Source organism: Rutidosis leptorrhynchoides, chromosome 1 (assembly GCF_046630445.1).
Source record: "Rutidosis leptorrhynchoides isolate AG116_Rl617_1_P2 chromosome 1, CSIRO_AGI_Rlap_v1, whole genome shotgun sequence".
Lineage (NCBI taxonomy): Eukaryota > Viridiplantae > Streptophyta > Magnoliopsida > Asterales > Asteraceae > Rutidosis > Rutidosis leptorrhynchoides.
The window spans coordinates 557,329,768-557,348,160 of record NC_092333.1 but is presented as its reverse complement, the minus strand read 5'-3'; the positions used below and the strand labels follow the sequence as shown (position 1 = coordinate 557,348,160).

At 35.2% G+C, this 18,393-nt stretch overlaps 1 protein-coding gene across 1 annotated transcript; it reads left to right on the top strand.

Annotated features, from left to right (window-relative positions):
* The first annotated feature begins 13,504 nt into the window (after positions 1–13,504).
* Positions 13,505–17,878, top strand: LOC139880416 (hypothetical protein At1g04090-like). The gene is made up of 2 exons (XM_071865477.1): positions 13,505–13,650; positions 16,043–17,878. The coding sequence occupies exons 1-2, from the start codon at positions 13,539–13,541 to the stop codon at positions 17,614–17,616; spliced, it is 1,686 nt and encodes a 561-aa protein (XP_071721578.1). The 5' UTR covers positions 13,505–13,538; the 3' UTR covers positions 17,617–17,878.
* The last annotated feature ends 515 nt before the right edge of the window (positions 17,879–18,393 follow it).

Genomic DNA, 18,393 nt, shown 5'->3' with positions numbered 1-18,393 from the left:
ATAAAGAATACTTTTCAATGGTGAACTTTTAAGAAACTAGATCAAACTATTTTTGGGCCGGAAAAGGAGTTTTAGTGTGTATGTCGTGTTTTGCACGCACCTGTATGCCATTATTGAGTGGAGTCATGATGTAGACTCATAAAATTATGAATATATGGTGTTATGACCTAGTTAATCGTATGAAATGATTATATTATTTATTGGATATGTATATTAACTTTGTTTGTGTTATTCTCAGGTTATAAGGACAAGGAGGAAGCTCAGAAATAATAACTGAGCAGTTGCTGGTAATTGGTGAGTGGGTCTATCTCCGGATAGAGTTTAAGTAGCATATCATGCTACTGTGGTTGACTCTTTTACCATGCATAGTGTAGAAATTGCCATGTTAGAATAATATAGTATGCCTGATGTTGTATGTGAATTATGTGTACACTGTGTGAATGGCACCAGTCGGGCCTAGGGAGACTGGGGACTCGAGACCGTGCCTAGGAGAGGTTAGAGTCCGTATGAGGTCAACCGTGCCTAGGGGAGGTTGAGTCCATAGGCTACTGATTGTAGAGTATAGTGTGAATGATGCATCCCCTGCATCTGGATAACTATACTGTGAATTGAGTAGCAGGGACTATCGGTAGACTCAAGTCCGATCAGCTAGGAGTCGTGTGCTCGTACAAGTCACCGATCCTCGTATTGTCTTATTGTATGCTAGTTGATAGTTAGCATGTGTTGTTTTTAGTATATAGCTTGTGTGTGACTTAAGCTATATCTGTTAGATAGATTCCATTCACTTAGCGGTGCGCTAATCCCCCACATATTCTCCCCTTGCAGGTTTAGGTACTGCTAGTCGGGAATGGTGCTATTGCAAAAGACATATTTGACAACCCAACTCTGATGTGGTCTTTTGTATAAATAATGTTTTGTGATAACGTAACACCGTTGTGTAAACTTAAACTTAATTACTCAGATTAATGTAATGACGCGACTTATAGTGTGTTTGTTAATAAAGTCTTCCGCTGTGTTTTAAAAAAAAAAAAAAAAATTTGCCGGTGTTACATTTATAGTCGGAAATATAAGTTACAAGTCTTTTTTGTAAGAGGTAGTCATTTCAGTCGAAAGAACGACGTCTAGATGACCATTTTAGAAAACATACTTCCACTTTGAGTTTAACCATGATTTTTGGATATAGTTTCATGTTCATAAGAAAAATCATTTTTCCAGAAAAACAACTTTTAAATCAAAGTTTATCATAGTTTTTAATTAACTAACCCAAAACAGCCCGCGGTGTTACTACGACGACGTATGTCCGGTTTTACAGTGTTCTTCGTGTTTCCAGGTTTTAAATCATTAAGTTATCATATCATATAGATATAGAACATGTGTTTAGTTGATTTTAAAAGTCAAGTTAGAAGGATTAACTTTTGTTTGCGAACAAGTTTAGAATTAACTAAACTATGTTCTAGTGATTTCAAGTTTAAACCTTCGAATAAGATAGCTTTATATGTATGAATCGAATGATGTTTTGAACATCATTACTACCTCAAGTTTTGTGGATAAACCTACTAGAAAAGAGACAAATGGATCTAGCTTCAAAGGATCTTGGATGGCTTGAAAGTTTTTGAAGTAGAATCATGACACGAAAACAAGTTCAAGTAAGATTTCCACTCGAAATAAGATTGTTATAGTTATAGAAATTGAATAAACGTTTGAATATGAGTATTACCTTATATTAGAAAGATATCTTACTGTAAATAAGAAAGATTTCTTGAGGTTGGATGATCACTCTACAAGATTGGAAGTAAGCTAGCAAACTTGGAAGTATTCTTGATTTTATGAAACTAGAACTTGTAGAATTTATGAAGAACACTTAGAACTTGAAGATAGAACTTGAGAGAGATCAATTAGATAAAGAAAATTTAAGAATGAAAGTGTTTGTAGGTGTTTTTGGTCATTGGTGTATGGATTAGATATAAAGGATATGTAATTTTGTTTTCATGTAAATAAGTCATGAATGATTACTCATATTTTTGTAATTTTATGAGATATTTCATGCTAGTTGCCAAATGATAGTTCCCACATGTGTTAGGTGACTCACATGGGCTGCTAAGAGCTGATCATTGGAGTGTATATACCAATAGTACATACATCTAAAAGCTGTGTATTGTACGAGTACGAATACAGGTGCATACGAGCAGAATTGTTGATGAAACTGAACGAGGATGTAATTGTAAGCATTTTTGTTAAGTAGAAGTATTTTGATAAATGTATTGAAGTCTTTCAAAATTGTATGAATACATATTAAAACACTGCATGTATATACATTTAAACTGAGTCGTTAAGTCATCGTTAGTCGTTACATGTAAGTGTTGTTTTGAAACCTTTAGGTTAACGATCTTGTTAAATGTTGTTAACCCATTGTTTATTAAATCAAATGAGATGTTAAATTATTACATTATCATGAAATCATAATGTATTAATATATCTTAATATGATATATATATACATTAAATGTCGTTACAACGATAATCGTTACATATATGTCTCGTTTCAAAATCATTAAGTTAGTAGTCTTGTTTTTACATATGTAGTTCATTGTTAATATACTTAATGATATGTTTACTTATCATAATATCATGTTAACTATATATATATATCCATATATATGTCATCATATAGTTTTTACAAGTTTTAACGTTCGTGAATCGCCGGTCAACTTGGGTGGTCAATTGTCTATATGAAACCTATTTCAATTAATCAAGTCTTAACAAGTTTGATTGCTTAACATGTTGGAAACATTTAATCATGTAAATATCAATTTCATTTAATATATAAAAACATGGAAAAGCTCGGGTCACTACACTAGTAACCTTTTAGCCCAAAATAAATCAAAGAAGCCCTCCCCTTGTAAATTCAACCAAGAGCTGTAAAAAGGGAGTTATTGGGCTCATCAATGTTGCTAGATAAATTCCCTAAGTGTACCCACTAAGTGTCGTTAGCCGAAAACGCAAACCGGATCGATAAATGCTCGGGTTATCATCAACTAAGGGTTAAGGGGGAAGATGTCTCCAAAACCGCTTTCTGGACTCGTTATGGTAGTTATGAGTTTCTTGTAATGCCATTCGAGTTAACTAATGCACCGGCGGTGTTCATGGATCTTATGAACCGCGTGTTCAAGCCGTATCTAGACAAATTCCTTATCGTATTCATAGATGATATCTTAATCAACTCAAAAAGCGAAGAAGAACACGAACAACACCTCCGAATCGTGCTTGAACTCTTGAGACAAGAACAACTCTATGCCAAATTCTCTAAGTGTGAATTTTAGTTAAGGGAAGTTCAATTTCTTGGTCATATTGTAAGCGATCAAGGTATTAAAGTCGATCCCGCAAAAATCGAAGCCATTAGTAAATGGGAAACCCCCACTACTCATACTCATATTCGTCAATTTCTAGGCCTCGCCGGTTATTATCGTAGATTCATCGAAGATCATCTTGGTTGCACGTTCTTTGACCGCGTTAACCTACAACGGAAATAAATTCGTTTGGGCGGCCGAACAAGAGTCGGCGTTTCAAGTCCTAAAGAAAAAGTTAACCACCGCTCCTATCTTGTCTCTTTCCGAAGGCAATGATGATTTTGTTGTATATTACGATGCCTCGAAACATGGTTTTGGATGGGTATTGATGCAACGAAAGAAAGTTATTGCTTATGCCTCTCGACAATTGAAAATTCACGAACGAAACTACACGAAACATTATCTCTAACTTGGATCCGTTGTCTTTGCACTCAAAATGTGGAGACACTAACTTTACGAAACCAAAAGTACCATCTTCACCGACCACAAAAGTCTCCAACACATTTTCGATCAAAAACAACTAAACATGAGACAACAGCGGTGGATCGAAACATTGAACGATTACGATTGTAAACTTCGTTACCACCCCGGAAAGGCAAATGTAGTAGCCGATGCCTTGAGCCGAAAGGAAAGAATAGTGCCTCTTCGTGTCCGAGCCTTAAACATCACCATCCACACCAATCTCAATAGCCAAATCCGTGTAGCTCAAGATGAGGCTCTCAAAGACGAAAATATTTCACACGAACACTTGAACGTTCTCGTCTCTCGATTTGAAGTTAAGGAGACCGGACTCCGATATTTCGTCAGAAGAATTTGGGTGCCTAGTTATGGGGATTTACGAAGCCTTATTCTAGACGAAGCTCATAAGTCAAGGTATTCGATTCATCCCGGTGCCGGTAAGATGTACCACGATCTCAAAGAACAATATTGGTGGCCGACCATTAAAAGAGACGTTGCTACTTATGTTGGAAAGTGTTTAACTTGTTCCAAGTCAAATCCGAACATCAAAGGCCATCCGGGTTACTTCAACAACCCGAAATCCCGCAATGAAAGTGGGAAAGAATAACGATGGACTTTATCATGAAACTACCAAAAACGGTGGGCGGTTATGATACCATTTGGGTTATTATTGATCGTCTCACCAAATCCGCTCACTTTTTAGCCATGAAAGAAACCGATAAAATGGACAAACTTGTACAACTTTACATAAAAGAGATTGTATCCCGTCACGGTGTACCCTTATCGATTATTTCCGACCGAGATGCCCGTTTCGCTTCTAGATTTTGGGGTACCTTACAAGAAGCTTTGGGAACACGTTTAGACATGAGTACCGCATACCATCTGCAAACCGACGGACAAAGAGAACGCACGATTCAAACCTTGAAAGACATGTTACGAGCTTGCGTTATCGATTTCGAAAAAGCTTGGGAAAAGCATTTGCCTCTAGCCGAATTCTCCTACAACAATAGTTATCACTAGAGTATTAACGCCGCGCCTTTTGAAGATTTATATGGCCACAAATGTTGTTCTCCTATTTGTTAGGCCGAAGTAGGTGAAAACCAAATCACCGGACCCAAACTCATCCATGAAACAACCGAGAAGATCGTTCAAGTCCGAGAGAGGCTTAAGACGGCCCGTAGTCGTCAAAAGAGCTATGCCGACATTAGACGTAAGGATCTCGAATTCCAAGTGGGTGACCATGTAATGTTAAAAATCGCACCTTGGAAAGGTGTAATCCATTTCGGGAAACGTGGGAAGCTAAATCCGCGATATATTGGTCCTTTTGAAATCTTGGAGCGTATTGGACCCGTTGCTTACCGTTTAGATCTTCCGACTCAATTGAGCTCCGTTCATCCTACTTTCCATGTATCAAACTTGAAGAAGTGCCTTGCCGAACCCGAACTCGTCATCCCTCTTGAGGAGCTTACTATTGATGACAAACTTCATTTCGTAGAAGAATCGGTTGAAATTGTGGACCACTCCATCAAGACGCTAAAACAAAGTAAAATCCCGATTGTCAAAATCCGTTGGAATGCCAAAAGAGGATCCGAGTTTACTTGGGAAAGACAAGATCAAATGCAAAGAAAGTATCCTCACTTATTCGTAGAGTTGGCAACGCAAGATCCCGAGAAGGAAGCAACACCTACTACATCTACCTAAATATTGGGACGAAATTTCTTTTAAGGAGTAGGTAATGTAATAACCTGTCTTTTTCTGTTTACTTTTCGTTTATTTATTTTAAAGTCCGTTATTTAATTATAACATCTCTCGTTTACTCTAGCGTATTTAAGATAATTCGTATGGTTAATTCACGCACCTGCTTTTAAACTCGAAGGACTAAAGTTGCCAAATGGTCAAACTAGTGACTAGGTCAACTAGTCAAACCCTCTCCTCCACAATTCATTTCATCTTCCACCTTTTCACTACTTCCATCTTTTTGCTCTTAAACTCTCAAACAAAGATTCATCATCTAAATTCGATTTAGCAAGCTTACAACAAAACAAACTACATATTTGTGATCTACTAATCAAGAGCTTCAACTTGATACCAATTTCATTACTTGGGGTGAGCTTTTCAAAAACTCTAGATTTTTGTTCTTGGTATTCTTAACTAATAAAAGTTTTAATTAGTGTCTATGGCTCAAGTCTAACATGAATACATGAATTGTTTGCTCGTTCTTGTCATTTTGGTGTAACTAGCATGAACTTGAAAAATGACTTGTTAAATCTTGAGTTTTAGTTGATTAAATGTTGTTAGATGTTAAAGCTCATGTATTAAATGTGTTACTAGCATCATTAGCTTCAATCTGATGTGTAGGTTGACTTAGAAAGACTCCATTAACATGATTGTTGAGTTTATGGTAGCCTTAAATGTGAATTTTGATGCATTAAATGCTTTGCAATGTTGTTTGTAAGTGTTTGGTAGTATTGTAAGCATAATTACCTACGAAACGGCGTATTATATGTGTGCATTTATTTCCGAATCACCAAATCGTATTTATGAACTTGAATGTAATTAATGAGGAACATTTAATGCGAATTATGTTGTTGTAAATGTTTAGTTTAGTTATTGTTATGAGTTCAATTGAACTACTAGTAATGGGTGTTTTCAAATGACATACAATAGGCATTTTCCATGTTTGTTGACCATAAATTGTGTTTTGGTGAAAATTGGTTCGAGACTTGACCACATGAAACTGCCCAGTAATCTGTCCAGGTGCTTTGCCGCGGCGCGGAAAATCCTTGGCGCGGCGCGGCTCAAAGAGCGTTTCGAATATAGCCTTTAACCTAGATGTGAGGCATCAGGTAAACCGAGGTGCCGCGGCGCGGCCAAACCTTGGCTCGGCGCGGCATATGCCTGGATTGTAGGCTGTCCAAATTCGCGTTTTCACGTTTAATTTTAACTATGCTACGCACCTCCGATTAACATGAGACTTGTTCTAACATGCTCATATACGATATTATAACTCAGAAAAATTGTCCGAGACCCGACCCGAATGTGTTGACTTTTTTCGTTGACTTTGACTTGACCAAAGTTGACTTTTATTCAAACTTAACCAATACTTTGTTTAATCATTATAACTTTTCTCTTATACTTGATTCTTGCATGAAACTTGACAACTTGATTCACATGCTATAGAATCGAGTCGTAACAAGCCATAGGACTAATTGAACAACTTTGACCGACCTTGTGTTTTACCGATATTAATACAACCTACTTGTTTAGGTCAAGACTAGCATTCGTTCGTGCACACGTTTACTTTGTGAAGTACCTTTATACTCGTGCACTCAAGGTGAGATCATAGTCCCACCTTTCAACAACTTTTATTTCTTTAAATCATGAGATGAGAAACACATACGTTTATTACTTTTATGCTTTTAACACGAGTACGAAAACAAACATTCCACATGCGAGTTAGGACAAAAAGCCTCAATTCGATTATCATTAGTTACAATTGTAGGGTGTAAACGAGAACTTATGTTGTGTGGATCCATACGGGCTTGACGAGCCCTCATTCGGACGGTTCGCTACCGTTAGCGGATGAAATATATTTTCGGGTATAGTGTAGGTTCTAACACTGTGATAACGGGGTTCGTATACAGTTAAGTCTTGATAATTGGGTGCTCGCGAACGTACAACAACTTTGGAATGCGAACGATTTGGATAATCAACTTATACTAAATCTTGTGGTTCAATACAACTTACTTACTAAACCTATGATTTCACCAACGTTTTCGTTGACAGATTTTCTATGTTTTTCGCAGGTCCTTGAATGCTAAGTGATACATGCTTCCGCACACTATTTTTGATACTTGCTTGGATGTCAAGTATACATGCATACATGGAGCGTCTTTTGACTTTACTTTAAATTGTGTCGCATAGGTTTCATCTGTACTTTAAACTTTGTAACGTAACTAGTTGTTAAACTACTTTTGTAAACCTTGAAACATCCTTACATTTGAAATGAATTCGACATATTTTGGTCAAACTTTATTTTAAAGACTTATGATCACGTAACGGGACCTAAGTTGACAGCGCCGCCAATGACGATTTTGCCGGGTCGTCACAACCTTTACGTAAAAGAGACTATCCCCAATTCTTAGCTTGACTATTTCATCAACAAGATTAATTCCCCGGACTTTGACCAATACTCTTTTTGCAATAAGGTTTTGATTGCATGTAAGCGTGCATTTGGAGGATTCAAGAATTTGACCCCACCATCCCGCTATTTTATGAAGCGTGGATTCCTTCCAGTATTTGATGGGGACTCCTAATATGTTAATCCACGTTAGTCTTGCTGTAACTAGATATGCACAATCACCCAATCGAATGTTCTCCATCCATTTAGCCAAACAGTGATTATCTTGCTCAACGAAGTTCTTTGCAATCGACCCATCTTGAAAAGTAACCATCATGCTAAGATCTCCTAAGTATCTAACCTCATAGTTAACAAGACCTTCTGCATCACAGATGGATTTAAAATTTCCCAGGAAGCCCAGTTTTTTAACATCTCCAATGATAGATTTTCTCATTATATCCATGTTATCATCATCAGGGGTTATGGTAACAACCCTTTCTTGCTTGGAGTTACCCGATGTCGATGTCTTATCTTTGTTTTTATTAAGAACCGTATCACGGAGATCATCAACATGGGATAAAGTTACAACCCTTTCTTGCTTGGAATTACCCGTTGTCGATGTCTTATGTTTGTTTTTATTGAGAACCGTATCACGAAGATCGTATGCAGTTCTCTCCTTGTCTGGATTTACTTTAGACCACTGTTTTAGAGGTGGCCATTCGTTTTCTCTACGCCTGCCAACAACTTCATTAAAAGTTCTTTCATCTATAGAAGCATGCCTTGGTGGTCCATTATCATGTCTTTCATGATTGAAAGATCTGTTGCTAGTATGAGTGTTGAAACTAGATTCTTGTTGAACACTTTTCCTTTCATCATCGTACCTGGAAGTGGGAACCCTATCCTTTCTGTCGATGACTTTAAAAATCTGAATCATCAGACCATCGATTCGAATTTCACATAGCTTATTCAACAAACGATCTTCATCTTCGACATCCCCGAATCTCACAAAAGCAATTTTCCCCCCATTTTTTAGTCTCTTTCTCACCATGTATACGTCCCTAACACGCCCGTAGTGTTTGAACATCCTCCATAGTTCTTCAACCTTCCACTCTTTGGGGAAGTTGAAAAACATGAAAGATTTCATATGATTTGTAGATTGACGCGTGAAATTGATCCCGTTGTTACCACTATAGACATCTCTAACCGTATTCGTGCCCGAAGATTGTCTCCTCACTTCTTGCCACTCACCATCATCATTCTCTCTCTCTCTCTTTCCAGATTCTCTCTCATCTCTCTCAAAAAAAACTTTCATATTTTGACAACAAATGCTAGGCTTTAAATTTTTTTTTTTTTTACCAAATGAAAGAAATTTCTGCTTCCGCCTCTAATTACAAGTGACAGCAAAATATATAAGTACACAATTAAAATTGATGCCGACTTCCACTACTACAAAAACAGAGATTCCAAACCGGTTTTTAAGGCTTTGCAAACCGGTTTTAAAACCGGTTTGCAAAGGGAGGGGTTTGGAAGCCTCAGACCGGTTTTAAAACCGGTTTGAAAAGCTGGGAATCCAAACCGGTTTTTATAATAAAAGGGGTTTGGAAAGTCCACATTGCAAACCTGTTTTTATTTAAAACCGGTTTGGGTTCTGAATTTAAAAAAAAAATAAATGATTTACAGCTAATCTGCATTTTTATCTTTGCTAATTAATCTTCATCGTTCGCTAATCTGCATCTTCATCTTCGCTAATCTTCATCCTTTCCGGTAATCGATCTTCATCCTTCGAATACAAACAACGCCATATACTCAAATCAAAATACACAAAGTGAACATGGTTACAAATAAACAAAATAAAGCAAATAAGCAAAACAAATATATGAATCGAACCTGTTCACAATTGTTAGAAATTTCATCTTCAACTTGTTCATCTTCAACTTGTTTATAGTTATTTATCTTGTGGAACATAAAAAAATTAGATCGAAGGATGACGATTAAAAACTTACGATGTACACGATGAAGATCGATGAAACTTGAAAGAGATGAGGAAGTTTTACCTTATCGTGTAGAAACAGAGATAGTTCGATCGATCTTGTGATGGTGATGAACGTATAGATCGATAGAGAGATATATGTATGTTTGTGGGTAAAAATGAAGTGAGTTTGATAAAATGAGTAAAAATGAAGTGAGTTTGGTAAAAATGAAGTGAGTTTGCAGATCTACTTTCCAAACCTGTTTTCTTAAAAAACCGGTTTGCAAAGTCGAAACCTGTTTTTTTTTTAAAACAGGTTTGCAAAGTCTACTTTCCAAACCTGTTTTTTGTAAAAACCGGTTCCCCATTTCCGAATTTTTTAAAACCGGTCTCGTTTCACTTTGCAAACCTGTTTTTAGGGGTTAAGGTAAAAACCGGTTTGCATTGGGAGTTTGCATTCTCATTTGTGTAGTAGTGTTCGTTACCAACACAAGTGATTCGATCCTTTTTAGTTACGTTATCATAATAATTGCAGATTGCAGATACTTCATTATTTACTTTATTATCAAAACTAGTTTATAACCCGCGTCTTCGCGGGGCTTATATATAAATAATTATTAGGTTGAGAATTATTATAAAAATATTTTATGTAAATGAACATAGAAACATAAATGAAATACTACATATATCTTTATTATAGTGTGATACAAAACAAAAACATTAAAAATGAACACGTAAACTAAAACAATTATATTTATGAGAAGAAAGCTATAACTCCAGTCATCTCGTTTGCAAATAAAAAAATCCATTTATAAGATATGCACATAAAATTTATGTCATGATTGAGGACGTGGCTGTCAAAAACTGCTTAATGTAGCAAGTTGGTTGAAATAGATATTTATAACGGTAGTGCGAATTGTCTTGTTAGCAATGATTGCAACTTAATTATAGCTTTTCACGCGAATGATTAGCCTAAAAAAACCTGTGAGTATAACGTATGAATGATAACACAAAAAAAGTTGTAACATTAATACTTTCCTGCGAAATATGTGAGTATATAGGTTTCCTTCTTACAGCCAAACTCAAGATGTGAAGCAATTAACTATGGAGTATTAGAAAGTGCATCGTTGTTGCAAACTTGCAAACGATACTGTTTTCAATACACTAATATAGGTGGGAATATGTGGGACCATTGAGTTTCTTTAATCATAAAAAGGGTCTTTAGAAATGGTAATATACTTTTGAGTTTGTTACTTGTAAACAAAATATCCAACTTTTAAGCTTATACTTCGTCTAATATGATACACAAAATAACAATTGTATATGAGCCATTCGGTAACGGTTACAACCAAGGCATTAAATAATGTATAAGCATTCAATTATAAGTGAAGCAACAGATCACTGATAAAAAGAAGGCAACAACTGATTTTAGGACGACTTCAAATAATGAAAACGCACAACTGATTTGAGGACTGCCAAGAAGAATTGGAAATTATAGTTTGCAGTAACCTGACTGCAGCCTGTGGCAACTGGTTGCAAATTGGACATTATTAGGTCGGTAAACAAAAGTTAGAAAGTATGTAATACATTATTATAATAGTTATAATAGTTATAGCTTATAAAGTTTTCTTTTATACGAATTAAAGTGATCAAATAAACTAACCTTCATAATCGTCCCGACGTCTTCAATATTCATGGTTGGGTCGTCCTTATAGTCATCCGGATCATTATCTCATAATCTAGTTAGATTCCAAATATACACAAGAAAAATAAAGAGTGCATACTTACATGACAGTAAGACATTGGACAGTTGAATAAAAGAGATTTAATATAAAGAACAACATACCTGAGCGTCTACCAATAGCATCTCATTACATGAAATCTCCTTTGGATTGCAGAAGTAAGTTTGTACCCATATGACAAAAACTTTGACCCAGATTTTACAACTTTCGTCCATGTTGCATATCAAGAGATTGAAAGGAGTGCAGACTTCTTTAGAACCAGCCATCCAGTAAGCTAATGAGTAAGATTTACTCCATGAGATTATGAAGTTAAGTATTAAATGGAATGGATGTTAATTGAGAATTAAGTTATTTTCGAATAGGGACTGAACCCCTTTTTTTGGTTAACATGAGCATTCGGTTGATTGTAAAAAATAGATTATAATGGGAAAACTGATAACTGCTCCGGATAGATTGGTAATTAATTTTTTAAAATTGTATTCAACTGCGGATTTAAAAATAAATAAAGTAGTAGTATTAGTTAAGAATGATTAAAAATTAAATAAATATATAAATATAAATAAATAAATAAAATACCCGACGAATAGATGAAATAAATTTAGGATAACCGGATGAAAAGATGGGAGGTCGTTTTTCTTCAACATCCAATTATCTGCACACTTCCAGATCTAAGAAAGTTTAGAATACACATTAGTAGTAATAAACGTTAATTAAGTAATAAAAATATATCAGAATTTAATATAAACAGATAAAAATATATCACAATCTGATATAAAATTGGATAGTTGGATAACACGTTGTCCGTATAAATCTGCAACAATTTAGCATGAACAAAGAACATTATAGCACACGTCAATTTATTTCCACATCTGATTTGGAAGAACATGATACTCCAACATATGCAAGAACCTGGGAAAATATTTATCTTGGAACAAATGTGATTGAACAATAAATCAATTGCATCTCATATTCGTCGATCTATAGATCATTATAGAAGTATTCGAATGAAAATATTAGGAACATATCAATTTTTGAGCATGTTGCAATATAGGTTATATTGGTTAAACATAACCTGGATTTTTTCAATATTTGCTTTTAAAATCTCCATGTCATGATCTTAATGATTAGGAACAATAGACTAAAATACCCTTCAAGTTTAAAAAAAGCACGGGAGAATTGGACGAAGGAGGGATGGATTGAACGCCCTTGAACTTGATAGATGAACAAAATCAGTTAGGATTTGATAGATGAAGAAAATCATATTGGGTGTGCATAAGTTAATTAGGGTTAGGATATTTGATAGATGAACAAAATCAGAGAAGAGAAGAGAGATTATGTTTATTTAAGCGTTGTAAAATTGATGTAAGGTAGACAGTTGGATCAGTTTTTAATTGGGTTATTGGGTTATATGGGTTATTGGGTTGTTGGGCTATTCAATTAATATAAAGTGTATGTATCGGTTTATTCAGCTTTTACTAAATTTAAGTAAACTAAGTAAATAATTATTTTAACAAGGGGATGATTTCTCACACACGTTTTTTTGATCCTCACATACCAATTGAGTATTATTAGAAGAGTAAAAGGTTAAAATAGGTGTGTGAGGATCAAAAAAGTGTGTGTGAGAATCATTCCCCTTTATCTTTATTTTTTTATTATTCATAATTATAAATTATAATTATATATTAGTAGGTCTTAACTTAAAATATATTAAATTAACGTAAACTTTAAAAAATAAGAAAAATCTAAAGAAGAAGAAGACAGATAAAGGTATAAAAATCTGAATCAAAAGATCTTGTTCCTAATAGTAATACGAGTATATATATAAGAAAGAATGTGTGTTTGTGAGATGATAACGCCAGCCACTACAATTCCATCGTCTAAATTAAAATCGAAGATTGAAAGATGTCATTTGGATGTGGATGCTTTAATTGGAACAAAGTCTCAACTGCCCATTCCATCGATCCTTCTCATTATTATTTCACTCTTCCTTCCCCAATTCCCCAATGGCCTCCAGGTTCCTTTTCTTCCCTTTCCATTTTATCTGCTGTAAGCATGATTATTCAATATATGTATGTATGTGATTTTATAGGGTTTCTGCTCTGCTGAACGTTAGTTTGATCATTTTCTCAATTATTATCTAATAATCATTCATTCATTTCATTTCATTTTATATACGGAGTCTAATTGGTTTATCCGCAACCATTTTCGACTATTTTCCCTTGCAAGATTGACCCTAGTTACTTTTTAATCAGATACTATCCGGTTTCTTTTCTGCTAATCATATCTAATATATTATAAAATTATACTTCCTCCCTTTCAATTTAATGACTTTTTTTCTTTACTTTGACCGTAATAAATTTTTTGGCTTATATAATACTTTGAAGAAAGTTATACCAAATGAAAACACGTATAAAACTTAAATTATTCATATAAATTTCATCATGTATTGTTGTGATACAACTTTGGCTTAGGTTTCTAGCTCGGCATCCTAGCCTTGCGAGGATTTGTACATTGTATATTTATCTTTTGAGTAATAAAATGTCTGCTTTTAAAAAAAAAAATAAAAAAAATTTCATCATGTATTGTATAACATAAAGTTATTTAAAGTCAATGTTAATATAAAAAGTCAACTCAGGACTATTAAACTTAGACTTAGTGAATAATATATTGATTATGAAGTAAATGAGAGAAGAAATAATACTAATAAATAAATTATTAAAGAAGGATTAGCGAGCTTATGTGAAGGGCGTTAGACGGTTTTCCTCGAATAAGAGTTGAGTTCATGTAAGAAAAGCTAAAGGAGGATTTGGTTATGAAACTTATCTTGATGCACCATGTATGTGTAGTAACTTAATGCACCAAAAGAACATGTGCATCAGTTTATTAGATAACTGGTGCCTCAGGACACGTTTCAATACCATAACCTCACCTACACTTTTGTCCTTAAGGAAATTTGAATTCCAATAAAACGGAAGATATGAAACTTATGGCTGGATAATTAAGACAAGACTCCATTGTAATGCGTTTGTAAGCTTACTACACACGCTTATTAGATGGTTTTGTGTGTCATTTTGTTATGCTCCTATTTGGAGCTGCAGTTCAAGATTGTGCTTTATTCATCTTTCATCATGTGCATAAGTGCATTAGTAAATACTGGTTATATGTTTGCACACCATTTTGTTGTTTATCAGTTATCACGTAATGGCTATCAGAAACTAGATTATGTTAAAGACATCTAAGTTTGCACTTTCGTTAACCTACAATTTTTTGCAACATTCAGGTCACGAATTTGCAATAAACATGATTATTGAACGTATGTATGTATGTGATTTTATTGGGTTTGTGCTCTGCTGAACGTTAGTTTGATCGTTTTCTCAATTATTATCTAATAATCATTCATTTCATTTCATTTTATATACGGAGTCTAATTTGTTTATCCGCAACCATTTTCAACTCTTTTCCCTTGCAAGATAGACCCTAGTTACTTTTTAACCAGATGCTATCCAGTTTCTTTTCTGCTAATCATCTTTAATATATTACTATAAAATTATACTTCCTCCGTTTCAATTTAATAGTCGTGTTGACTTTTTTTCTTTACTTTGACCGTAATAATTTTTTTGGCTTATATAATACTTTGAAGAAAGTTATACCAAATGAAAACACGTATAAAACTTAATTTATTCATATAAATTTCATCATTGTATTATATAAAATCAAAAAGTTATTTAAAATTTTTAAGTCAAGGTTAATAAAAAAAAAAATCAACTCTGGACGTAGGGAGTAATATATTGACAGATGAAGTAAATGAGAGAAAAAATAATACTAATAAATAAATTATTAAAGAAGGATTAGTAAGCTTACGTGAAGGGCGATAGTAGGTTTTCGGTTTTCCTCGAATAAGAATTGAGTTCATGTTAGAAAAGCTTAAGGAAAATTATGGTTATGAAATATATTTTGATGCACCATGTGTAGTGCCTTAATGCACCAAAAGAACATGTGCATCAGTTTATTACATAACTGGTGCATCAGGACACGGCTCAATACCATAACCCTACCCTACACTCTTTCTCCATAAGAGGAAATTTGAATTCCTATAAAACAGATGCGTTAGTAAGCGTACTGCACGCTTATTAGATGGTTTTGTGTGTCATTTAGTTATGTTCCTATTTGGAGCTGCAGGTAGTTCATATAAACAAGATTGTGCTTCATTCATCTTTCATCAAGCATATTAGTAACCTGTAGTTGCCATTTCCTTAGTCCTGTGCATAAGTGCATACTAATAAATTCTGATTATATGTTTGCACACCATTTTGTTGTTTATCAAGTAATGGTTATCAGAAACTAGATTCTGATAAAGACATCCAAGTTTGCACTTTCGTTGACCTACATTTTTTTGCAACGTTCAGGTCACGGATTTGCAACTGGAACTGTTAATTTAGGAGAATTAGAAGTTCTTGAAATCACAAAATTTGAGTTCATATGGGGAACTGACATGAACTACAGAAGAAAAGGTGTCAGCTTTTTCAAACCAATCGAAATACCAGACGAATACTTCTGCCTTGGTCACCATTGTCAATCAGACAACTCTCGTTTACGAGGATTTGTACTTGTGGCCCGCGAACTTACCAAATCACAATCACCAGCTCTTATCGAGCCGATAGATTTCTCGTTAGTTTGGTGCCCAGATGACTGGATCGAAGAAAATGTTCACGGGCATGGCTACTTTTGGTTACCTATGGCTCCTAAAGGTTATAAAGCTTTGGGCTTTATTGTCACAAATAAGCCTGCAAAGCCCGATTTAGGAGAAGTTAAATGTGTTCGTGATGATCTTACAGACCCAATTGAACCACACCATATTTTACTAAATTCACCTTCTAAAATAGCCGAGTCGATGTTTAAAGTGTGGAAAACAAGACCGCGTAACAGAGGTGTGCACGAGAAAGGTGCGTCAGTTGGTACTTTTTTCTGCAGTTGTGTTTGGAGTCAAGGTGAAGAGTTGACTATTTCATGCTTAAAGAATTTAAATCCTGAATTACACTCGATGCCGAATCTTGATCAGGTTCACACTCTAATCAAGCATTACGGGCCGACAATATATTTTCATCCTGACGAGATGTATTTACCGTCTTCTGTTTCTTGGTTCTTTGAAAGTGGAGCTTTGTTGTACAAAAAAGGGGAATCAAAAGGCGTACGGGTTGACCCATTTGGGTCAAATTTGCCTAAAGGTGATAGAAACGACGGTGAGTATTGGATAGATTTGCCTAAAGACGACACCGAGAAGAAAATCAAACGAGGAAATCTAGAAAGTTCGAAACTTTACGTTCATGTAAAGCCCGCTTTAGGTGGGACCCATACCGACATTGTGATGTGGATCTTCTATCCTTTTAACGGGCCGGGCTGTTTAAAAATCGGGCTCATGAATTACCAACTTAATAAAGTCGGGCAACACGTGGGCGATTGGGAACACGTGACTCTTCGAATAAGCAACTTCACCGGTGAGTTATCGGGTGTGTACTTTTCGCAGCATAGTTCTGGCGTTTGGGTGGACCCCGCCAATCTAGAGTATATACAAGAGAATAAACCAATCGTTTACGCATCAAGAAATGGTCACGCGAATTATCCACATCAAGGAGATTTTCTTCAAGGTTCGGTTAATCTTAGAATTGGGATCAGGAATACTGCAGCATCGAGTAAATGCTCGTTGGATTCGAGTAAAGATTATGAAATTATAGCAGCAGAGTATCTTGGAGACGGAGTTGTTAAGGAACCATGTTGGTTACAGTACATGAGAAAGTGGGGCCCAACGACCGTGCATGACTCTAGGGCTGAAGTTACGAGAATCTTGAATAATCGTTTGCCTGCAACTCTTCGGGGTACAGCTCAGAGTGTATTCGATAAACTGCCGAATGAACTGTATGGTGAAGATGGGCCTACTGGGCCCAAGGAGAAAAGCAGCTGGTGTGGTGATGAGAAATGTTAGGTTTGTGTGCGTCAAACTTCATTACACGAAAGTATACTTCAATGCAGTGTGATTAGAGTACAGAAATGGATTTGTGTTTGGATAGGTCTAGTTGAGATTCATAGGCTTGTGCATAAATAATTTGTTTTTCTATATATGTAAATGTAAATGATAGTGTGCAGTGTGCATTATGGTTCCATCTGATGTGGAAAAAGTTTGTTGCTATGCTTTGTGCTGATAGATACAGTTAACTTGATGCACCAATTAAACAACGGTGATGATATTTCGGTAGCAAAATAGCGTTCTTGAATCCTTGCACATGAAAATTGTTGGTGCATAAATGTAAGGTCCTCGTTCATTTGGGCTACGTACAAGAACATAAAGTTTTACACTTTGTGTAAATACGTACGGATAGAGCAATGTATTACATTTGTACGGATTCCGGACGCATCCGTATGGATAGACCTGCATTTTCTATATATAGGCCAAGTCAGGTTCATTGTTAAAGTTACGAACCCTAACACCCTTCCAACCGATTTCTTGTGTTCCTAAACGTTTACCATCAACCCTAATCGATTCCAAATCGTTTCAAGTTGTATTTAAAGCTAATCGATCATCTAATTAATTTTTTTCGACATATAAACATTATATCGAGGATTCCGCACTCGATATATCATCAAACGATTGTTTAATTATGTTTAAACGATCCAACAAAAATGCTTTGAAAATATTTGCTAAAATGCATTGAATTATAACAACCAAAAGTCCAACAATGGTTCTTGCAATGATAATGTCAAG